Below are 16,648 nucleotides of genomic sequence, written 5' to 3'. Positions count from 1 at the left end.
GGGAGTAGGACTGCTGCAAGTCCTTAATTTTGCACCGGACCTGCACCCGGCTGTGCTGGTGGCCCCTGGCGGCCAGGCTGGCAGCCATGCGGCTGTAGACGGCCGCATTCCAGTGGCTAGTGCGGAGATCGTGGACATTGGAGGCTTCCCCCCAAACTTCGATGAGGTCCACGATCTCCGCACTTGACCAAGCGGGCGCCCGCCTTTTGCGCTCCCGGGCAGGCTCCTGGGAGCTGCCAGGCTGGTCCTGGGGAGCAGTGGAGGGCTGGGTGTCCTCGGGTGGCTGGCTCATGGTGTGGCAGGTGCAGGGTCTGCTGGCACGGGTGCTTGCAGCCTTGCAACTGGCGTAAACTGTGTAGCCAGCCCGTGGCCCTTTAAGGGCTCCGGGGCCGGGAGGGGGGCAATAGAGTTTCCCTGGTGTTGGCCAGAGTGGCCACCAGGGAAACCTGGGAAGCCTTAGCCTCCCACTAGTTCGAATTAAGGGTCTACACAGCCCTTAATTCAAACTAGCTAGTTCGAACTAGGCTTAATCCTCGTAAAATGAGGTTTACCTAGTTCGAATTAAGCGCTCCGCTAGTTCGAATTAAGTTCGAACTAACAGAGCGCTAGTGTAGCTCCTAGGAAAGTTAGTTCGAACTAACGTCCGTTAGTTCGAACTAACTTTGTAGTGTAGACATACCCTTAGATACTTGAAAACTGTTATCATGTCCTCTCAGTCTTCTCCTTTCCAAACTAAACAAGCCCAATTCTTTCAGTCTTCCCTCATAGCTCATATTCTCTAGACCTTTAATCATTCTTGTTGCTCTTCTCTGGACCTTCTCCCATTTCTCCACATCTTTCTCAAAATGTGAAGCCCAGAACTGGACACAATACTCCAACTGAGGCCTAATCAGTGCAGAACAGTGCAGAGATAAGGGCCGTTGAGATCCCAGAGGCAGCTAGTGCTGAGGTGTTTGCAAAGCTTTGCTGTCCCTCAAGGAGGTAGGCAAAGGAGAAGAACCTGAGAAATGGCTGTACTGATGGGCACCTTTATGTACACGCCTCAGATAACCTCAGGCAGCAGCTCCAGGAAGTAACTACATCCTGATGCCCTGGCTGAAGTGGTGGCCTTAAATGTGATTCAGCATCCAATCAGTGTGAATGCTCTATTTCAAAAGAGATAAGTGCTATTTTGATGAGCATTTTTTATGTAGACTCGTTATTTTGAAATAAGCTTTTTTGGAATATTTCTCCTGGAGTAGTTATTCCAAAATAAATATGCAGTGTAGACGTACCTCCACTGTCCCAGACACCTGCTGGACTGGCTTCTCAATCTGGTGGCCACACAGTGCAGCCTCCACCTCCAGTATCAGCTGGACAGGGAGAAGTATCGGCTCCAGTGCTCTAAGGACCTTCTCCATAGTACCACATCCTGTGGACAGTGCACTCCCGGAAACCTCTGGGATTGGCTAGTCAAAGAAAAGCTCCAACCCTCCACCCCATGCAACCCACGCACTATGTGGGCAACATGTTCTGCCAAGGGCAGGAGAAGATCCTACTGACAGAACAATTTCACCACCAGGAATACTGGACATGCAGCTTTGTGTTCCAATAATTGTGCTGTTCTGACCATTTTGCAGTGTTTGAAACAGACCCATGTAAAGGGTTTCAGTACTCCTCCCCTATTAGCCAGTGCAAGAGACCATGCTTACATACATTTCTTCCAGTCTTCTGGAACTTCCCCAATTGTCCAAGAGTTATTGAAAATTAACATCAGTGATCCAGAAAACTGCTTAGGCCATTCTGTTACAACTCTTGGTGTTTTTAAATCTATAACTTTAATAGTCGAATAGTTTCATTGTCCTGACTTACTGATCATCATTATCATCATCATCATCCCACTCTGTTGGTAACCAGTTTGGTGTCAGGAAATCTACAGTGTATTTCCCCACACTGAACTTGTTCCTGATGGAGCAGTAGCTGTCCAGCATGGTGAGCTTCCATGGGCTGATGACAACATGCCTTTGCACAAGGATAGAGGGTCTCAGTTGAGTGTCCTCTCACCTGAGGGCAGGGGAGAGGTTACTTGCAGAGTTTGAAGAAGGAGGCCTTCCACATGCAGAAGATCTGCAACTATTGCTGGTCATCAAGTCACTGCAGGATGATCTGGTCCCTCCAGTCCCAACTAGTTTCCTGACACTTGAAGTGGCATTTCACAGAGCCAAGATAAGGGTCTGTAACATAAAATTATCAGGCCTGAAATCTAGTGAGCAATACTTTGGCTTAGTGAAAGTGCAAGCAGGAAAGAGGCTTGGCTACAGAGAAATAGTACAAACACAGCCAAGCATAGAGAATGCCAAAAGGTGCTAGGCACATACCATACAACCCATTCCGGAGGGGTCATAGCAGAGCACCTCTTTAAAAAACGCCTGGGAGGTGAACGAGGTGTACAGATAGTTTGGATTAGGAAGCCTAATCCGAACTTTCTAGTCCGTGCCGCGTGTAGCCGCGCGGCACGGGGTTCGCACTAGCCGGCTTTTAAAAATGGCAGCGCCGGCTTTATGCTAATGAAGCCCGGGAAATTCAAATCCCGGGCTTCATTAGCAAGTTCGGTATGCATACATTACCCCCCTAGTTCGAACTAGGGGGGTAGTGTAGACATACCCTAACAGAGGGTGGCAACCTGATATAGGTTGTATATTGTTTGTACGCCTGTATAAAAGTGCATCTCAAAGGGTGATCGTCGACTGACCGTGGGGGAGGGGAGCTAGAATCCAGGGTGCTTAGTTGGGTGATAGTCCATTGTCATGGCTTACATAGGTGTAGTGGTTCAGCAACGAGTCTGTTTGCTGAGAACAGTTATTGTCTGTTGCTTGGCAATAAACCTAATCAGGTGCTTTTGATCTTTGTCTGATTAGTGGTCTCTGGGGGCTCTGTCAGGAGTCTGTCTTGTTAATTAATTGTGCATGGCTAATGCATTAGACAAGCAAACACACGCATACACACACGCAGCCAAAAGTTTATCATCATAACGGAGCAGAAGACCTGTGAGGCACTCATTGGGTGACCTGACTAATGACACAGGGGAATGAGGAGCGTGTGCAGCAGCAGGAGCACCAGGACCTGGGTGAGCAGGACCTGTGGTCTAGGCTGGTCCATGTTCCCCTGGAGCAGCATGCAGGCAGTCTGGAAGTGCTGTGCCATGAGGAGCAGCATGAGGCCCATGAGCGTGGCACTGCTTTGCAGTAGCTCCAGCTCCATGCTGTGAGTGCTGTTGCACCACAAGGGCAACCAGATCCCACTGCGTCCCTTTCGTGTCCTGCAAGGGAGGAGGCAGTGGAGGAGCAGCATGTGAGACGTGGCCATAGTGAGGAGCCCCTGAAAACATGTGTCTCTGCTTTCTTGACCAAGCAGCCACAGGAAGTACCCACCCTCCTGGTGCCATCCCCAGAGTGCTTCCAGGGGCTCTAAGACTGAAGCAGGCTCCAACCAGTGTGGACGTGATATTTCAGACTAATTCTAACTAATTTTGATGCTTCCCTGTAGTGTGGACATGCTATTTTGATTTTGTTAAATCGGGAGTTCTGATGTTGATTTTACTTACTTTGAAATAATTTCCTAGTGTAGATATGCCCTAAGAGAGTTCAGTTTATTTTTTAACTGTTGAAGCCTGCTTCTTTCTTCTTTAAGGGTATGTCTACACTAGCTCGTTAGTTCTAGCTAGGTAGGCAAAATAGGGCAACTGGAGTTGCAAATGAAGCCCAGGATTTAAATATCCCGGGCTTCATTTGCATCTTCCCGGGCGCCGCCATTTTTAAATCCCCCTTAGTCCGAACTCCATGCCCGCAGCTACACGCGGCATGGAGTAGGTATTTTGAAATAGAGATCCTAATTCATGGAATGAGGAGTAATGGTAGTTCGAATTAGGATCTCTAATTCGAACTACCTACTCCGTGTCACGTGTAGCCGCAGGCACGGAGTTCAGACTAAGGGGGATTTAAAAATGGCGGCACCCAGGAACATGCAAATGAAGCCCAGGATATTTAAATCCCGGGCTTCATTTGCAACTCCAGTTGCCCTCATTTGCCTACCTAGCTCAAACTAATGAGCTAGTGTAGACGTACCCTAAATCTCTTAGCAATATAGCCAGGGCTTGACAAATTATACAATCTACTTGCCCGTGGTGAATAGATTGTAACCCGGAAGAGCTGGGTTCAGGTGATCTGCGCATGCACAGATCGCTGGATAGCGTGGCTGGCGAGCAGGGCTCGCTGCAGTTCGGTGAGCCCTGAATATAGCAGTAGATTTATTATTATTATGTATTAATAATAGCACAGAAACAAATTCACAAGGTGCTGATTGGTGCAGTTTCCAGTTTTCTTATCATAGAAAGCAGAGTGTGGGGCAATGGCAGGGTTGGGGCTGGGGCAAAGGTAAAATAAGGCTAGATCTACACTGCAAAGAGAAGCCAGGAAAAAGATACACAAATTGTGAACCACAATTGTGTACCTTTTTCCGCTTTTCTTTCTAAAGAGGATTTTCTGAAATTTGGCCCTACTACACTTTGCCAAATATTGGGAAACCCTTCACTTTCAGCACATCCCCTCTTCCTTGTAGAACAAGGAATACAGGGATGGCTAAAGAATTTGTCCGCTTTTTTGGAAATTGTTCCTTGGACGTGGCATAGCTTTTGCGGGATACCTCCGATATCCCAGAAAAGCTCTGCAGTCTAGACATAGCTTAAGAAGAGAGAAGGAAGAGGCACATCCTTTCACCTGCTAAGCTGCTCTTTGCTGGGGGTTTTGCTGGAATCACACCTGAGCTGAGTGAGAAGGAGGGGTTAGAAGGAGGATCAGGTGCAGACAGACAGAAAGAGAAGTGTAGGGGACGAAGTAAAGGTAAAGGGTCAAAGACGTTTCCCTTCATCAAAGCACTTGCCACAGGTTTCTTTAGGAAGAGCCTGAGGTGGGGGTGGTGGTAGCCTGTCATTACTCTCTGCCATGTCCCTTTGCCTGTGTCCCAAGAACACAGTACACTTGCTTTCAAAGACCCCCCCCCCCCACACACACACTCCTGACAGCACTGATGGGCTTGGTGAATGCAGGACTCCCTGCTGCTTCAAGAGAGAGGCCCATGGCCACTTAGGAAGCCCTAGTCTCTGTCTATGTCCCTAAGGATAACGGTCCAGGCAGGAAACCCCACAGCCTATTCGTAAAGCTACCAGCATTTCAGATGGTGTTGGGCAATTCTGCTTGTACAACAGCTGCCTTGAGTGGTACAACCTGGATCTAATGAATGGTCCTTGTCTGCAAGTGGCCATGTCCCACACGCAGAGTGTGTGCTGTAATGGTCCCCTTTGGCACATGGGATTTCTTCCACAGTTTATAAACTACCTCCAAAACTATCTCTACCAGCCTCTAACGTCTCCCAAATGATGTTTAACACAGTATAGAATCTACTGGGGTGAGAAGCAGCACGGACACAGTTTGTTCAGCACTTTTCCTTCCCGCACCGGAGACTGGAGGTAACCGGATGATCTGAGACGCTGGCAAACCTGACGTCAGGAGGGGGCTCATCACTCATATATGGTGATGTTTCTTGCTTTTGAGTGTTATTGGCTGGTTTAGCTGCCTAAAGTCACAGATCAAACCACTGATAATAACTAAAAAGGCAGGTGGGTTTGCCATTGGCTCCTTTCCCCAGCTGATGCCAGCCCCTGAATCTATATATTCCCCTTCCACGGCTTTGTTGTCACTTGCGAGATACAGGAGCCCTGGCAGGTGTTTTGTGACAGCAAGTGCAGCAAGTCAGGCTGGCTATGAAGGGACATCTCTGCACGCTGCTGCTGTGGCTTCTTCTCATCCCAGTTCAGGACACAGCAGGTAAATCTCCTCTGTGCTGTACGTGGGGAGTTGGGCAAACTGGAATTGGGGTGGTGACTTTTACCGGCAGCTTTTTTTCATCTGTGTCTGGCCCAGAGTTTGTGAACTTTGGGGATTCAACTTTGACACAATGCCCCCCGCGCTTGTTACCTCACTGGGCTATTGCAGTGACCTCCATGTGGGGCTGCACCTTGCACCAGAGAATGAAGCTGGTGCAATTTCAGTGACTCATGGTTTGAGCAGGGCATTTCGCGGGGAGCATGTGACAGCAGCGCTGCTGAGTCTGCACTGGCGCCATCTTTGGGTGGAGGTTGGGGTGTTGCCTTGGATTTATAAACCCCTATATGAGCTTAGACCAGCCTTCCTGTGGGGTCACCTCTCTGCCCGCGCCATATGGACACCAGGGGTGCCATTTATGGAGGATTGAGGGGACAGTAGCCCCCCCTCCATCCCAAGTTGGAACCCCTGGATTTCATATTTGAGCTCTGCTTAAAGCTACATGCCCTGGCTCCAGAGGCAGGTCTTAACTGCAACAGAGTTTGAGCTGCTTGCAGCTTTGCCTTTGGGGCAGGGAGTTTGTTATAAAAGAGTGAGGCAGGTGATTAAGAATAACAAGAGGCTGGGCATTCACGTAATTGAAGGATTATTAGATCATCATGAAAACATTGCCAGGTACTTAAAACATAGGGAAGAAAAAGAGTAGTAATGAGTGTTGTGTGGATGGGATCTGCATTCAGAGCACCGCTGTTAAATTTGCAAATGTTCTTGAAAATGGCAGGAACAGGGACTAGTCCAATACTGATTGCAGGGAGTTACAAAGCGATCTCACAAAACTGGGTGATTGGGCAATGCAAGGGCAGATGGAATTTAGTGTGGATAAGTGCAAAGTAATGCACATGGATAAATATAATCCTAACTATACATACAAAAATGATGTGGTCTAAAATAGCTGTTACTATTCAAGAAAGAGATCAGGGAATCATTGTGGATAGTTCCCTGAAACATCTGCTCAATGTGCAGTGGAAGTCTACAAATTAAAAAGCTAACAGAATATTAGGAGTCTTTAGGAAAGGAATAGATAATAAGACAAAAGGCCATATTACCTTTATAAGAAGTCACTGTGGGTGTGTCTAAACTACATGGCTCCGTCGATGGAGCCATATAGATTAGGCTGATCGGCAGAGGGAAATGAAGCCGCGATTTAAATAATCGCAGCTTCATTTAAATTTAAATGGCTGCCGCGCTCTGCCGACCAGCTGATGATCAGCGGTTTGTCGGCAGATCGAGGCAGTCTGGATGCGCCGTGATCGACAAGGAAGCCTTTGTCGACCGGTGCAGGTATGCCTCGTGAAACCAGGCTTCCTTGTAGACTGCGGCGCGTCCAGACTGCCCCGATCTGCCGACAAACAGCTGATCATCAGCTGGTCAGCAGAGCGTGGCAGCCATTTAAATTTAAATGAAGCCGCGATCATTTAAATCGCGGCTTCATTTCCCTCTGCAGATCAGCCTAATCTACATGGCTCCATCAACAGAGCCATGTAGTTGAGACACACCCTGTATGCCCACATCTTGAACACTGTTTGCAGATCTGGCCACCCCGTCTAAAAAAAGATCTATTGGATTTGGAAAAGATACAGAAAGGGCAACAGAAATGTTTAGGGGGTAAGAAACAGCTTCCATATGAGGAGTGATTAACCAGACTGAGACTTTTCAACTTGGAAAAGAAATGACTAAAGGGTGAGGGGATATGTTAGAGATCTAGAACAGGGTGGGGAACCTAAGGCCCAGGGGCCAGATGTGGTCCCTGGGTTGCCTGGATCCAGCCCCTGGGGCCAGGGCTCTTTCCCCCCACCAGCATTGGGAAGCCAGTGCTCACATTCCAGCCCCCACGACCTCCTGACTGACAGGGTTTTCTATGGGTCAGCCAACCCCAACCCAAAAAAGTTTCCTAACCCTGATATAGAAAATCATGAACAGTGAGGGAAATAGAATAAAGAAATGTTATTTATTCCTTCACTAACATAACACAAGGGGTGTGTCTAGACTACAGAGTTTTGTCGACAAAAGTGGACTTTTGTCGACAAAACTATACCTGCGTCTACACTACCGCTGAGTTCTGTCGACATAATGTCGACAGAACTCAGCAGTTTTGTCAACACTGGTAAACCTCATTTTACGAGGCATAACGCCTTCTGTCGACAGAGTTTCTGTCGACAGAAGGTGTTATTGCATGTAAACTGTCCTTTGCGTCTACACTACCATGTCGACAAAGCAGCTTGCTTTGTCGACAGAACTCAATGTAGTCTAGACGCTCTTTGTCGACAAAACTTCTGTCGACAGAAGCCTGTAGTCTAGACGTACCCCAGATGCTCACCCAATTCCATGTATAGGCAGCAGCTTTAAAACAAACAGAATAAATTATTTTTCACAATCAAATTGTAGAAGTCTTTGCCTGGAGATGGTGGAAAGGCCCAAAGCATAACAGGGCTGCATTAAGAACAAAATAAGTTCAAGAAGGGTAGGTCCATCAATGGCTACTAGCCAGGATGGGCAGGGATGGTGTCCCAAGCCTCTGTTTGCCAGAAGGTAGGAATGGGTGACAGGGGATGTATCATGATGATGCTTCTTTGGTTATTCCTTCTGAAGCACCTGGCATTGGCCACTGTTGGCAGACAGGATACTGAGCTAGAAGGACCATTGGTCTGACCCAGTATGGCCTTTCTAATTATCCTATTTAGATGCAAAATGTATCTGCCCTGCTTGTTGTAACTCACTAAACCCCATTCCCCTTCCAGAGCTGAGCTAGAGCCCAGGAACCCTGATGGGGGGGTCTGTGTCTCTCCACAGAGTTAGGAACAAAGTAAGAATAGACATTAAAATTTGAAGGCTAACCAGTGTCCCTTAAGTGACTTGCCACAAGATGTCAGAATATGTTACTGTTAGAGCTCAGTGGGTCTAAATGTATTTAATTTTCATTCTTTCATATAGGAATTAGATACAGTGCTCCCATCAGCTAACTGCTAAGTTGTCTGCCAAAAAGTAGTTTTCCCTTGTCTTAGTAGCCCTGGTCATGTATGTGTGTGTGACAGGGGGAGGTCAAATGGGGTTGGTTCCCCCCCCTCCCATTTGCTGCTTGGGTTGTACTGAGTATCCCAGTAACACTGCTGAAGCCTCAGTCCTCAGTCCTCACCCCTCCGACCCATGCTCTCACTCTCTTCTTCCCCTCACCCATCATAGCATGCACAGGTCACCTTTCCCTCCCACTAAAATCTGAAATGGTGGTCAGCAGGGGGCCCCAAGCAAGATCTCCCTCTTATAAAGGTCAGGAGTGGCTGCCTGGCAGGGCTCTCTCAGCACTCCCGGACTCTGGAACTTACTTCAGCATTAGGGCCAAAATAGCCCAAAGTTGATAAACTTGGCTCACTACAAACCCCCCTTTCCTGTGGTGCGTTTGGGGAGGACCCATGGCCAGGCTGCACCAGAGAAAGAGGCGGGAAGGACTTTCCCCCTTCCTCCAGGATTCCTGCTGGAGCAGAGACATTTCGATTCCCAGCTGAAGTCGAGTGAAGCCAGACTAGCAGGCGCCGCCTGGCTGAGGTGCTGGATCAGTGCCGCTCGTGGCCACATTGGTTTCATTCCCTACAGGCTGCCCCTGCCCAGTTCCAGGGATGCTCTCATGCCACCAGCCTGGTGATCAGCCGGACAGTGCAGGGCATGGACAGGTGTTGCTGTGTGGGCGGGACATGATTGTGCAGCTATTTATGGGATAGTGTCACACAGTGATGCCAAAGACCTGTTCAGCTCTAATATAGTTGTATTGCATTGATGAGGAAATGGGCATCATCTCCCAGACGTGTGGTATTTTCAGTGGGAATTATGAGTTTGCTTCACATGACCCAGACACAGAAATAAAATCATAGAATACTAAAGGTGTAAGAGACCTCAGGAGGTCATCAAGTCCAGCCCCCTGCCCAAGGCAGGACCAATCCCAACTAAATCAACCCAGCCAGGACTTTGTCAAGCCGAGACTTAAACACCTCTAGGGATGGAGATTCCACCACCTCCCTAGGGAACCCATTCCAGTGCTTCACCACACTCTGAGTTAAATAGTTTTTCCTAATATCCAACCTAGACCTCCCCCACTGTAACTTGAGACCATTGCTCCTTGTTCTGCCATCCATCACAACTGTGAACAGCCTCTCTCCATCCTCTTTGGAACTTCCCTTCAGGAAGTCGAAGGCTGCTATCAAATCCCCCCTCACTCTTCGTTTCTGCAGACTAAACAGACCCAAATCCCTCAGGCTCTCCTCATAGGTCATGTGCTACACCCCCCTAATCATCTTGGTCACCCTCTGCTGTACCCTCTCCAATGCATCCACATCCTTTCTATAGTGGGGGGCACAGAACTGCACACAATATTCCAGATGTGGCCTCACCAGAGCCGAATAAAGGGGAATGATCACTTCTCTAGATCTGCTGGCAGTGCTCCTTCTAATGCACCCTAATATGTCATTAGCCTTCTTGGCTACAACGGCACACTGTTGACATACCCAGCTTCTCATCCACTGTAATCCCCAGGTTCTTTTCTGCAGAACTTATACTTAGCCATTCAATCCCCAGCCTGTAACTATGCTTGGGATTCTTCTGTTCCAGGTGCAGGACTCTACACTTGTCCTTGTTGAACCTCATCAGATTTCTTTGGCCCAATCCTCTAATCTGTCCAGGTCACTCCTATCCCTCCAGTGTATCTACCTCTCCTCCTAGCTTAGGGTATGTCTACACTACCCCCCTAGTTCGAACTAGCGGGGTAATGTATGCATACCGAACTTGCTAATGAAGCCCAGGATTTGAATTTCCCAGGCTTCATTAGCATAAAGCCGGCGCCGCCATTTTTAAAAGCCGGCTAGTGCGAACCCCGTGCCGCGCGGCTACACATGGCACGGACTAGATAGTTCGGATTAGGCTTCTAATCCGAACTATCTGTACGCCTCGTGGAACGAGGTGTACAGATAGTTCGGATTAGGAAGGCTAATGAATCCATGTTGATTATTCCTGATAACTTTCCCCTCTTCCAAGCGCTTCAAAATGGATTCGCTGAGGATCCCTTCCATGATTTTTCTGGGAACTGAGGTAAGGCTGACTGGTCTATAGTTCCCTGGATTGTCCTTCTTCCCTTTTTGAAAGATGGGCACTACATTTGCCTTTTTCCAGTCATCCAGGATCTCTTCCGATCTCCATGAATTTTCAAAGATAATGGTCAAAGACTCCTCAATGATATTTGCCCACTGCCTCAGTACCCTCGGATGCTTTAAATCTGGACCCTTGGATTTGTGTATGTTTACTTTTTCTAAATAGTTCCTAACTTTTTCTTTCCCCACCAAGGGCTGTCCACCTCCTTCCCATGCTGCGATGCCTAGTGCATGAGTCTGGGAGCTGACCTTGTCCTTGAAGACAGAGGCAAAGAAAGCATTGAAGTTCTTCAGCTTTTCCCACATCTTCTGTCACTGTGTTACCTCCCTCATCCAGTAAGGGTCCCACACCTCTCTGATCACCCTCTTATTGCTAACATGCCTGCAGAAACCTTTCTTGTTACCCTTCACATTCCTTGCCAGTTGCAATTCCAGTTGTGCTTTCGCCTTTCTGATAACTAACCTGCATTCTCAAGCAATATATTTATTCTCCTCCCTAGTCATCTGTCCAAGTTTCCACTTCTCGTAAGCTTCCTTTTTGTGTTTAAGCTCACCATGGATGTCCCCAGTAAGCCAATCTGGTGGCCTACCATATTTGCTTTTCTTGCTGAGCATCAGGATGGTTTCTTTCTGTGCCTTTAATAAGGCTTCTTTAAAATACTGCCAGTTCTCCTGGATTCCTTTCCCCTTCATGTTAGCATCCCAGGGGATCCTGCCCATCAGTTCTCTGAGGGAGTCCAAGTCTGCTCTTCTGAATTCTAGGGTGTGTATTTTGCTACTCTTCTGTCTTCCTTTGGTCAGGATCCTGAAATCTACCATCACATGATCACTGCTTCCCAAGTTTTCACACACTTGTATTTCCCCTACTAATTCCTCCCTGTTTGTGAGCAGCAGCTCAAGCTGCACATGGTCCCTGGTCGGTTTCTTCATCACTTGTACCAAGAAGTTATCCCCAACATTCTCCAAAAACTTCCTGGATGGTCTGTGTCCTGCTGTATTGGTCTCCCAACAGATGTCAGGGTGATTAAAGTCGCTCATGAAAACCAGGGCCTGCAATCTGAAAGCTTCTCTCAGTTGTCCAAAGAATGCATCATCTACCTCATCCACCTGATTCGGTCGCCTGTAGCAGACACCAACCACAACATCGTTGCTGTTGCTTCCACCTCTAAATTTAACCCATAGACTCTCAACAGTCTTTTCTCCCTCTAAGATGCGGGGAAATACACAATGGAGGGAAGATCACTGTGTCGTTGCTTCTCCTTTTCCCTGGTGCCCCAGTCTTCCTCCCTGGGCCCTGATCTTCTACATCAGCTTGTCCATGAGATCGTGTTTCACAATTATTGACCTATATTGGGAAAACAAATCTGTACAATGTTCGGTTCAGGCAAACAAATAAGGAAATATCAGGGATTGACAAAAGCTGTGGGTTTCATACCCACAGCCAGCTCTGGATCACCAGTGTTCGGAGAGCTGGGTCAAGTCCTTCTTCCAAGCTGGGCCAGAGAAGTGAAGCAGGCACATGATAGGTGCAGTGTGTAATGTGGCCATTACACACAAAGGTGTTGACGGCTGCTGTCACATAACTTTGGGCTGAAAGCAAATCACAGACATCGTGACAGCCAGTGGGGGTGCCTAGCGCTCTCTTTTAGGCTCAGCTGGTGGAGCAATCAAATTCCTTTATGTAGCAGTAACCCAGCTGCAGAAAGTGTGGGGCTATTGCCCAGGACCCAGGGCACATGGTCATGCGAGGGCTGAGCTATGCCAGGGAATGGGCAGGATGCTTGAGTTGGACTGTGTCTGTTGGAGGGAGAAGCCAATAGGAGGGGTTATGACCAAGATCCTAGAAGGCAGCACAGAAGCAAAGTCTGTTGGGGCCCAGTGGAGGGGCAGGCTGGGGGGTTTCTGAGCAAGGAAACTGTCGGCTGTTGTTAGTTTCTGCTACATGCAGGGAAACAGAAGTGGGTGTGTGTGGGGGTGTGTGGGTGGGTGTGCGAGTGCGCTAGAGCAGTGTCACGGCCCTGGGTCCTGTCACAAGTGAACACACTGAGTTGACTCCACTGAAAAGAGCCCATTTTCCCGAGTGCTGACAAGACCCAAGGGGTTTCTTTGGGATGCACAGAACTTTCAGGATTGTCTGGGCACGTCCTGGTGTAACACAGTGAACTGCCCTGTTCTCTGAGCTCCTTGGAGGCTCCATAGACCTGCTGTCCCTTGGTCATCTGCTCCCCACTGCAACCAGCCTGTTTCGGGGGCACAGTGGGACCCTGCATGTAGCCATTAGTCAGGGGCATTGTCATGAGCCCCTCACTCACGATGGCTTCTACTCCCTTCCCCTTCCTCCTGCCCCCTTTCCAGACTTTTCCTTCTTCCTGTCTCGCCTCCCTGACTCTGCTCCAGTTGCCCCTCCTCCCTCACCCCACTGCAGACCCCCCATTCCTGCCTCCTTCTCTAACAACCCCTCCCCTCTCCTCCTTTTGCCTCCACCCCTCCTTCAGCTAGCTCCTGGCTCCTCCTCTTTCTATCCCCCCTTCCCTCCTGCACCCTGCTCCAGAATCCCACCGGAGAGCTCTCTCCACTCCCCGTCTCCTCCCCCCATTCCTTCCCCCATGTGCCTGCCCCCAGTCTCCCTGCTACCCACCCACACTGCAAACCACCTCTCCCTCCTCTCTCATGAGCCCTGCTTAAGCCCCCTCTCCTCGCCCCCCCCAACTGGCTCCCTCCCCTCTCTTGCCTCCCCCCACCCCAAACCTCCTGCATTTCAGTCCCCATCCCTTCCTCCTGCACCCCCTTTCCAAAGCCTGTTTCTTCCCCACCTTACATTCCTGCCCCCCCCAGCTCCAGACCCACCACCACTCACTACTTCTCCCTCCTGCCCAACACCGCCTGTGCTGCACTGCACTGCAAACCCCATCTCTACCATCTGGCCCCAGCTCCCTGCTCTTCCTACTCCCCACCCCCCTGTCATGGGGCCTGGGCTTTCCCTCACAGTCCCTGGGTCCTGTCCAGTCCCTGAGCCACACAGGAGCAGCCACGTCCCCTGTGGGCTGCAGTCCCATTGCAAACCGAGCCGGGGGTAGCCGGCCTAGCTCCGGGCAGCCTCCCTCCCACACACCCACAGACTGTAGGGATGTGGCGGCATCTCACTGTCTGCAGCCCCAGTGAGGGGGCAGGAGATGGCGCCGTTGGGAATGAGGGAAACTCTGGGAGTTTGCAGGTTTGTCGTGTTCTCCTGGGACAGATGCAGCCCCCAATTGGCCGGAGTGGGGATAACGTGGCGGGAGCTGCAGCACTGGCAGCCCAAGAGTGAGGCCTGAGGTGGAAGAGGTGGAGCCACAAGGCAGCTCTGGGCATGTCCTAGTCTCCTGGCTCTGCGGGTGGATCCCGGCTGCTGGGCACCGGCTTTGCTGAGGGGTTGCTGGGAGGGCTCCCTGCTCACACTGACCCTGCTCTGTGTCTCTTTGAAGGTGCTGACGAGCTGAGGCTGGCGGATGGAGGCAGCCCCTGTGCCGGGAGAGTGGAGGTTAAACACCAGGACCAGTGGGGGACGGTCTGTGATTATAAGTGGGACATTAAAGACGCTGGGGTGGTTTGCAGGCAGCTGGGATGTGGAGCTGCCATCAGCGCCCCTGGCAGAGCTCAGTTTGGACCAGGATCCGGACCCATTTGGCTGGATGATGTTTCCTGTGATGGTACCGAGTCTGCTCTCTGGGACTGCGGGAATCTGGGATGGGGTGTGAATTACTGTGGTCACAGCCAGGATGCTGGAGTGACGTGTTCAGGTAAGAACCAGCCCCCTCAGTCCTGAACGGCCAGTCCCCTGAGACCAAAGGGCTTGGGCCCAGAGGGTGTCCTGGGCCTGTGACCTAGCAAGGAATGAACCAAAGCCAGAGCCAGGCCTGTCACTGTTGCTGATACTGAGCTGTAACTATCACGGCTCACCTCCCCGGGCACTGGCCACCCCCCTGTCACTGGGAAGTGGTTTCGTAGTCGCATTTACCACGATCCCAGTCGCATTTACCTCGTCCTTCCCTCTGAGTGGCTCCTGTTTTATGGTTCCTTTGCTGAATGTGAGCCAGTGACAGGGAGGGTCTCAGCCCAGCTGTGGGACCTGCTGCCAGGGCGGGAGCTCAATTGGGGGAGATCCGTGATCCAGTCAGGAGCTTCATGCTGAAGGTTTCCATGTGATGTGATTGTTCATTAGGTCACTAGCCGTGCCTGCCCCACAGGGTCCTGTGGCCGTGGTTGGCACCTGCCATTGTGGAGAAAAATACTTGGGAAACGCATTGTCAGGGAAAAAATTAAAAAAATCCCATTGAATTAGCAAACTTGCCTATCTGCAAATAACGTGTCTGTCTCCTAGATCCACTGGCTTTGGCTTAAAGCTTCTGTGTGATTTCTCTGATAGGATTTCCAAAGAGGCCAGCAGCGGTTTGATGCCCAATCTGCATTGTCTGTCAGTGAAACATTTGATCCTCAGAGCCTACAGGCCAGATTTTTAGAAAGGATATTTAGGGTATGTCTACACTACAGCACTAATTCGAACTAACTGAATTTGAATTAGTTAATTCGAACTAAGCTAATTCGAACTAGTGCATCTAGACCTAAAAACTAGTTCGAATTAGGGTATGTCTACACTACCCCGCTATTTCGAACTAGGAGGGTAATGTAGGCATACCACACTTGCAAATGAAGCCGGGGATTTGAATTTCCCGGGCTTCATTTGCATAAGCATGGCTCTGCCATTTTTAAATCCCCGCTCATTCGAACCCTGTGCCGCGCGGCTACACGCGGCACGAACTTCGTAGTTCGAACTAGGCTTCCTAGTTCGAATTACCATTACTCCTCATTCCACGAGGAGTAACGGTAGTTCAAACTAGGAAGCCTAGTTCGAACTACCTAGTTCATGCCGCGTGTAGCCGCGCGGCACAGGGTTCGAATGAGCGGGGATTTAAAAATGGCGGAGCCCCGCTTATGCAAATGAAGCCCAGGAAATTCAAATCCCGGGCTTCATTTGCAAGTGCGGTCTGCCTACATTACCCCGCTAGTTCGAACTAGCGGGGTAGTGTAGACATACCCTTAGTGTTTTGCTAATTCGAACTAGCATGTCCACATTGAGTGGACCCTGAACCAAAGTTAAGGCTGGCCGGAAGCAGTGCTGGCAGGGCATCAGGTTAGGACTTAAGAGTATGGAGCTACTGCCTCAGGCTAGCCAAGGGCTGTGCTTAAAGGGACCCGATCCCCACCCCAGACAGACAGTTCTCAGGGTTCCCCGCTTGCTTCTCTACCTCGATGAGGGACAGCAAAGCAGTCCTGTCTTGGAGTGCCCTGAGTGCCGACACTCAGCACATCACAGCACTCAACCATCAACCCGGCTGCACTTGCCGCAGGCTGCCATCCGGAGGGGTCAATCGGAGGCCACAGGAGAGCTTCCACCCCGAGGAGCCCGCAGAACCACCCCAGTCCTCCCCATCAGGGGCTCGTATCCCATTCCTCCCTCACCTACTTCCACTTACCCTCCCTAGCCCCCCTTCCTGATGTAAAAAATAAAGGACACGTGTGTTCAAAAATAGAAACTCTTTATTTAACAAAACGGGAGGG

General features: G+C 49.9%; 2 protein-coding genes across 2 annotated transcripts in view; both read left to right on the top strand.

Moving 5' to 3' along the window:
• LOC149525640 (uncharacterized) overlaps positions 1–16,648 on the top strand; it is a 238,290-nt gene that overhangs the window by 149,130 nt on the left and 72,512 nt on the right. The gene's annotated exons all lie outside the window — the stretch shown is intronic.
• LOC102458139 (antigen WC1.1-like) overlaps positions 5,745–16,648 on the top strand; it is a 55,359-nt gene continuing 44,455 nt past the window's right edge. Inside the window, exons 1-2 of the mRNA XM_089771780.1 lie at positions 5,745–5,861; positions 14,515–14,829. Coding sequence (XP_089627906.1) covers positions 5,798–5,861; positions 14,515–14,829 — 379 coding nt within the window. The 5' untranslated portion in view covers positions 5,745–5,797. The remainder of the gene's footprint in view (positions 5,862–14,514; positions 14,830–16,648) is intronic.

Source organism: Pelodiscus sinensis, chromosome 1 (assembly GCF_052426305.1).
Source record: "Pelodiscus sinensis isolate ZL-2025 chromosome 1, ASM5242630v1, whole genome shotgun sequence".
NCBI lineage: Eukaryota > Metazoa > Chordata > Testudines > Trionychidae > Pelodiscus > Pelodiscus sinensis.
The sequence above is the reverse complement of the archived record's forward strand: the minus strand, read 5'-3'. Positions and strand labels throughout refer to the sequence as shown.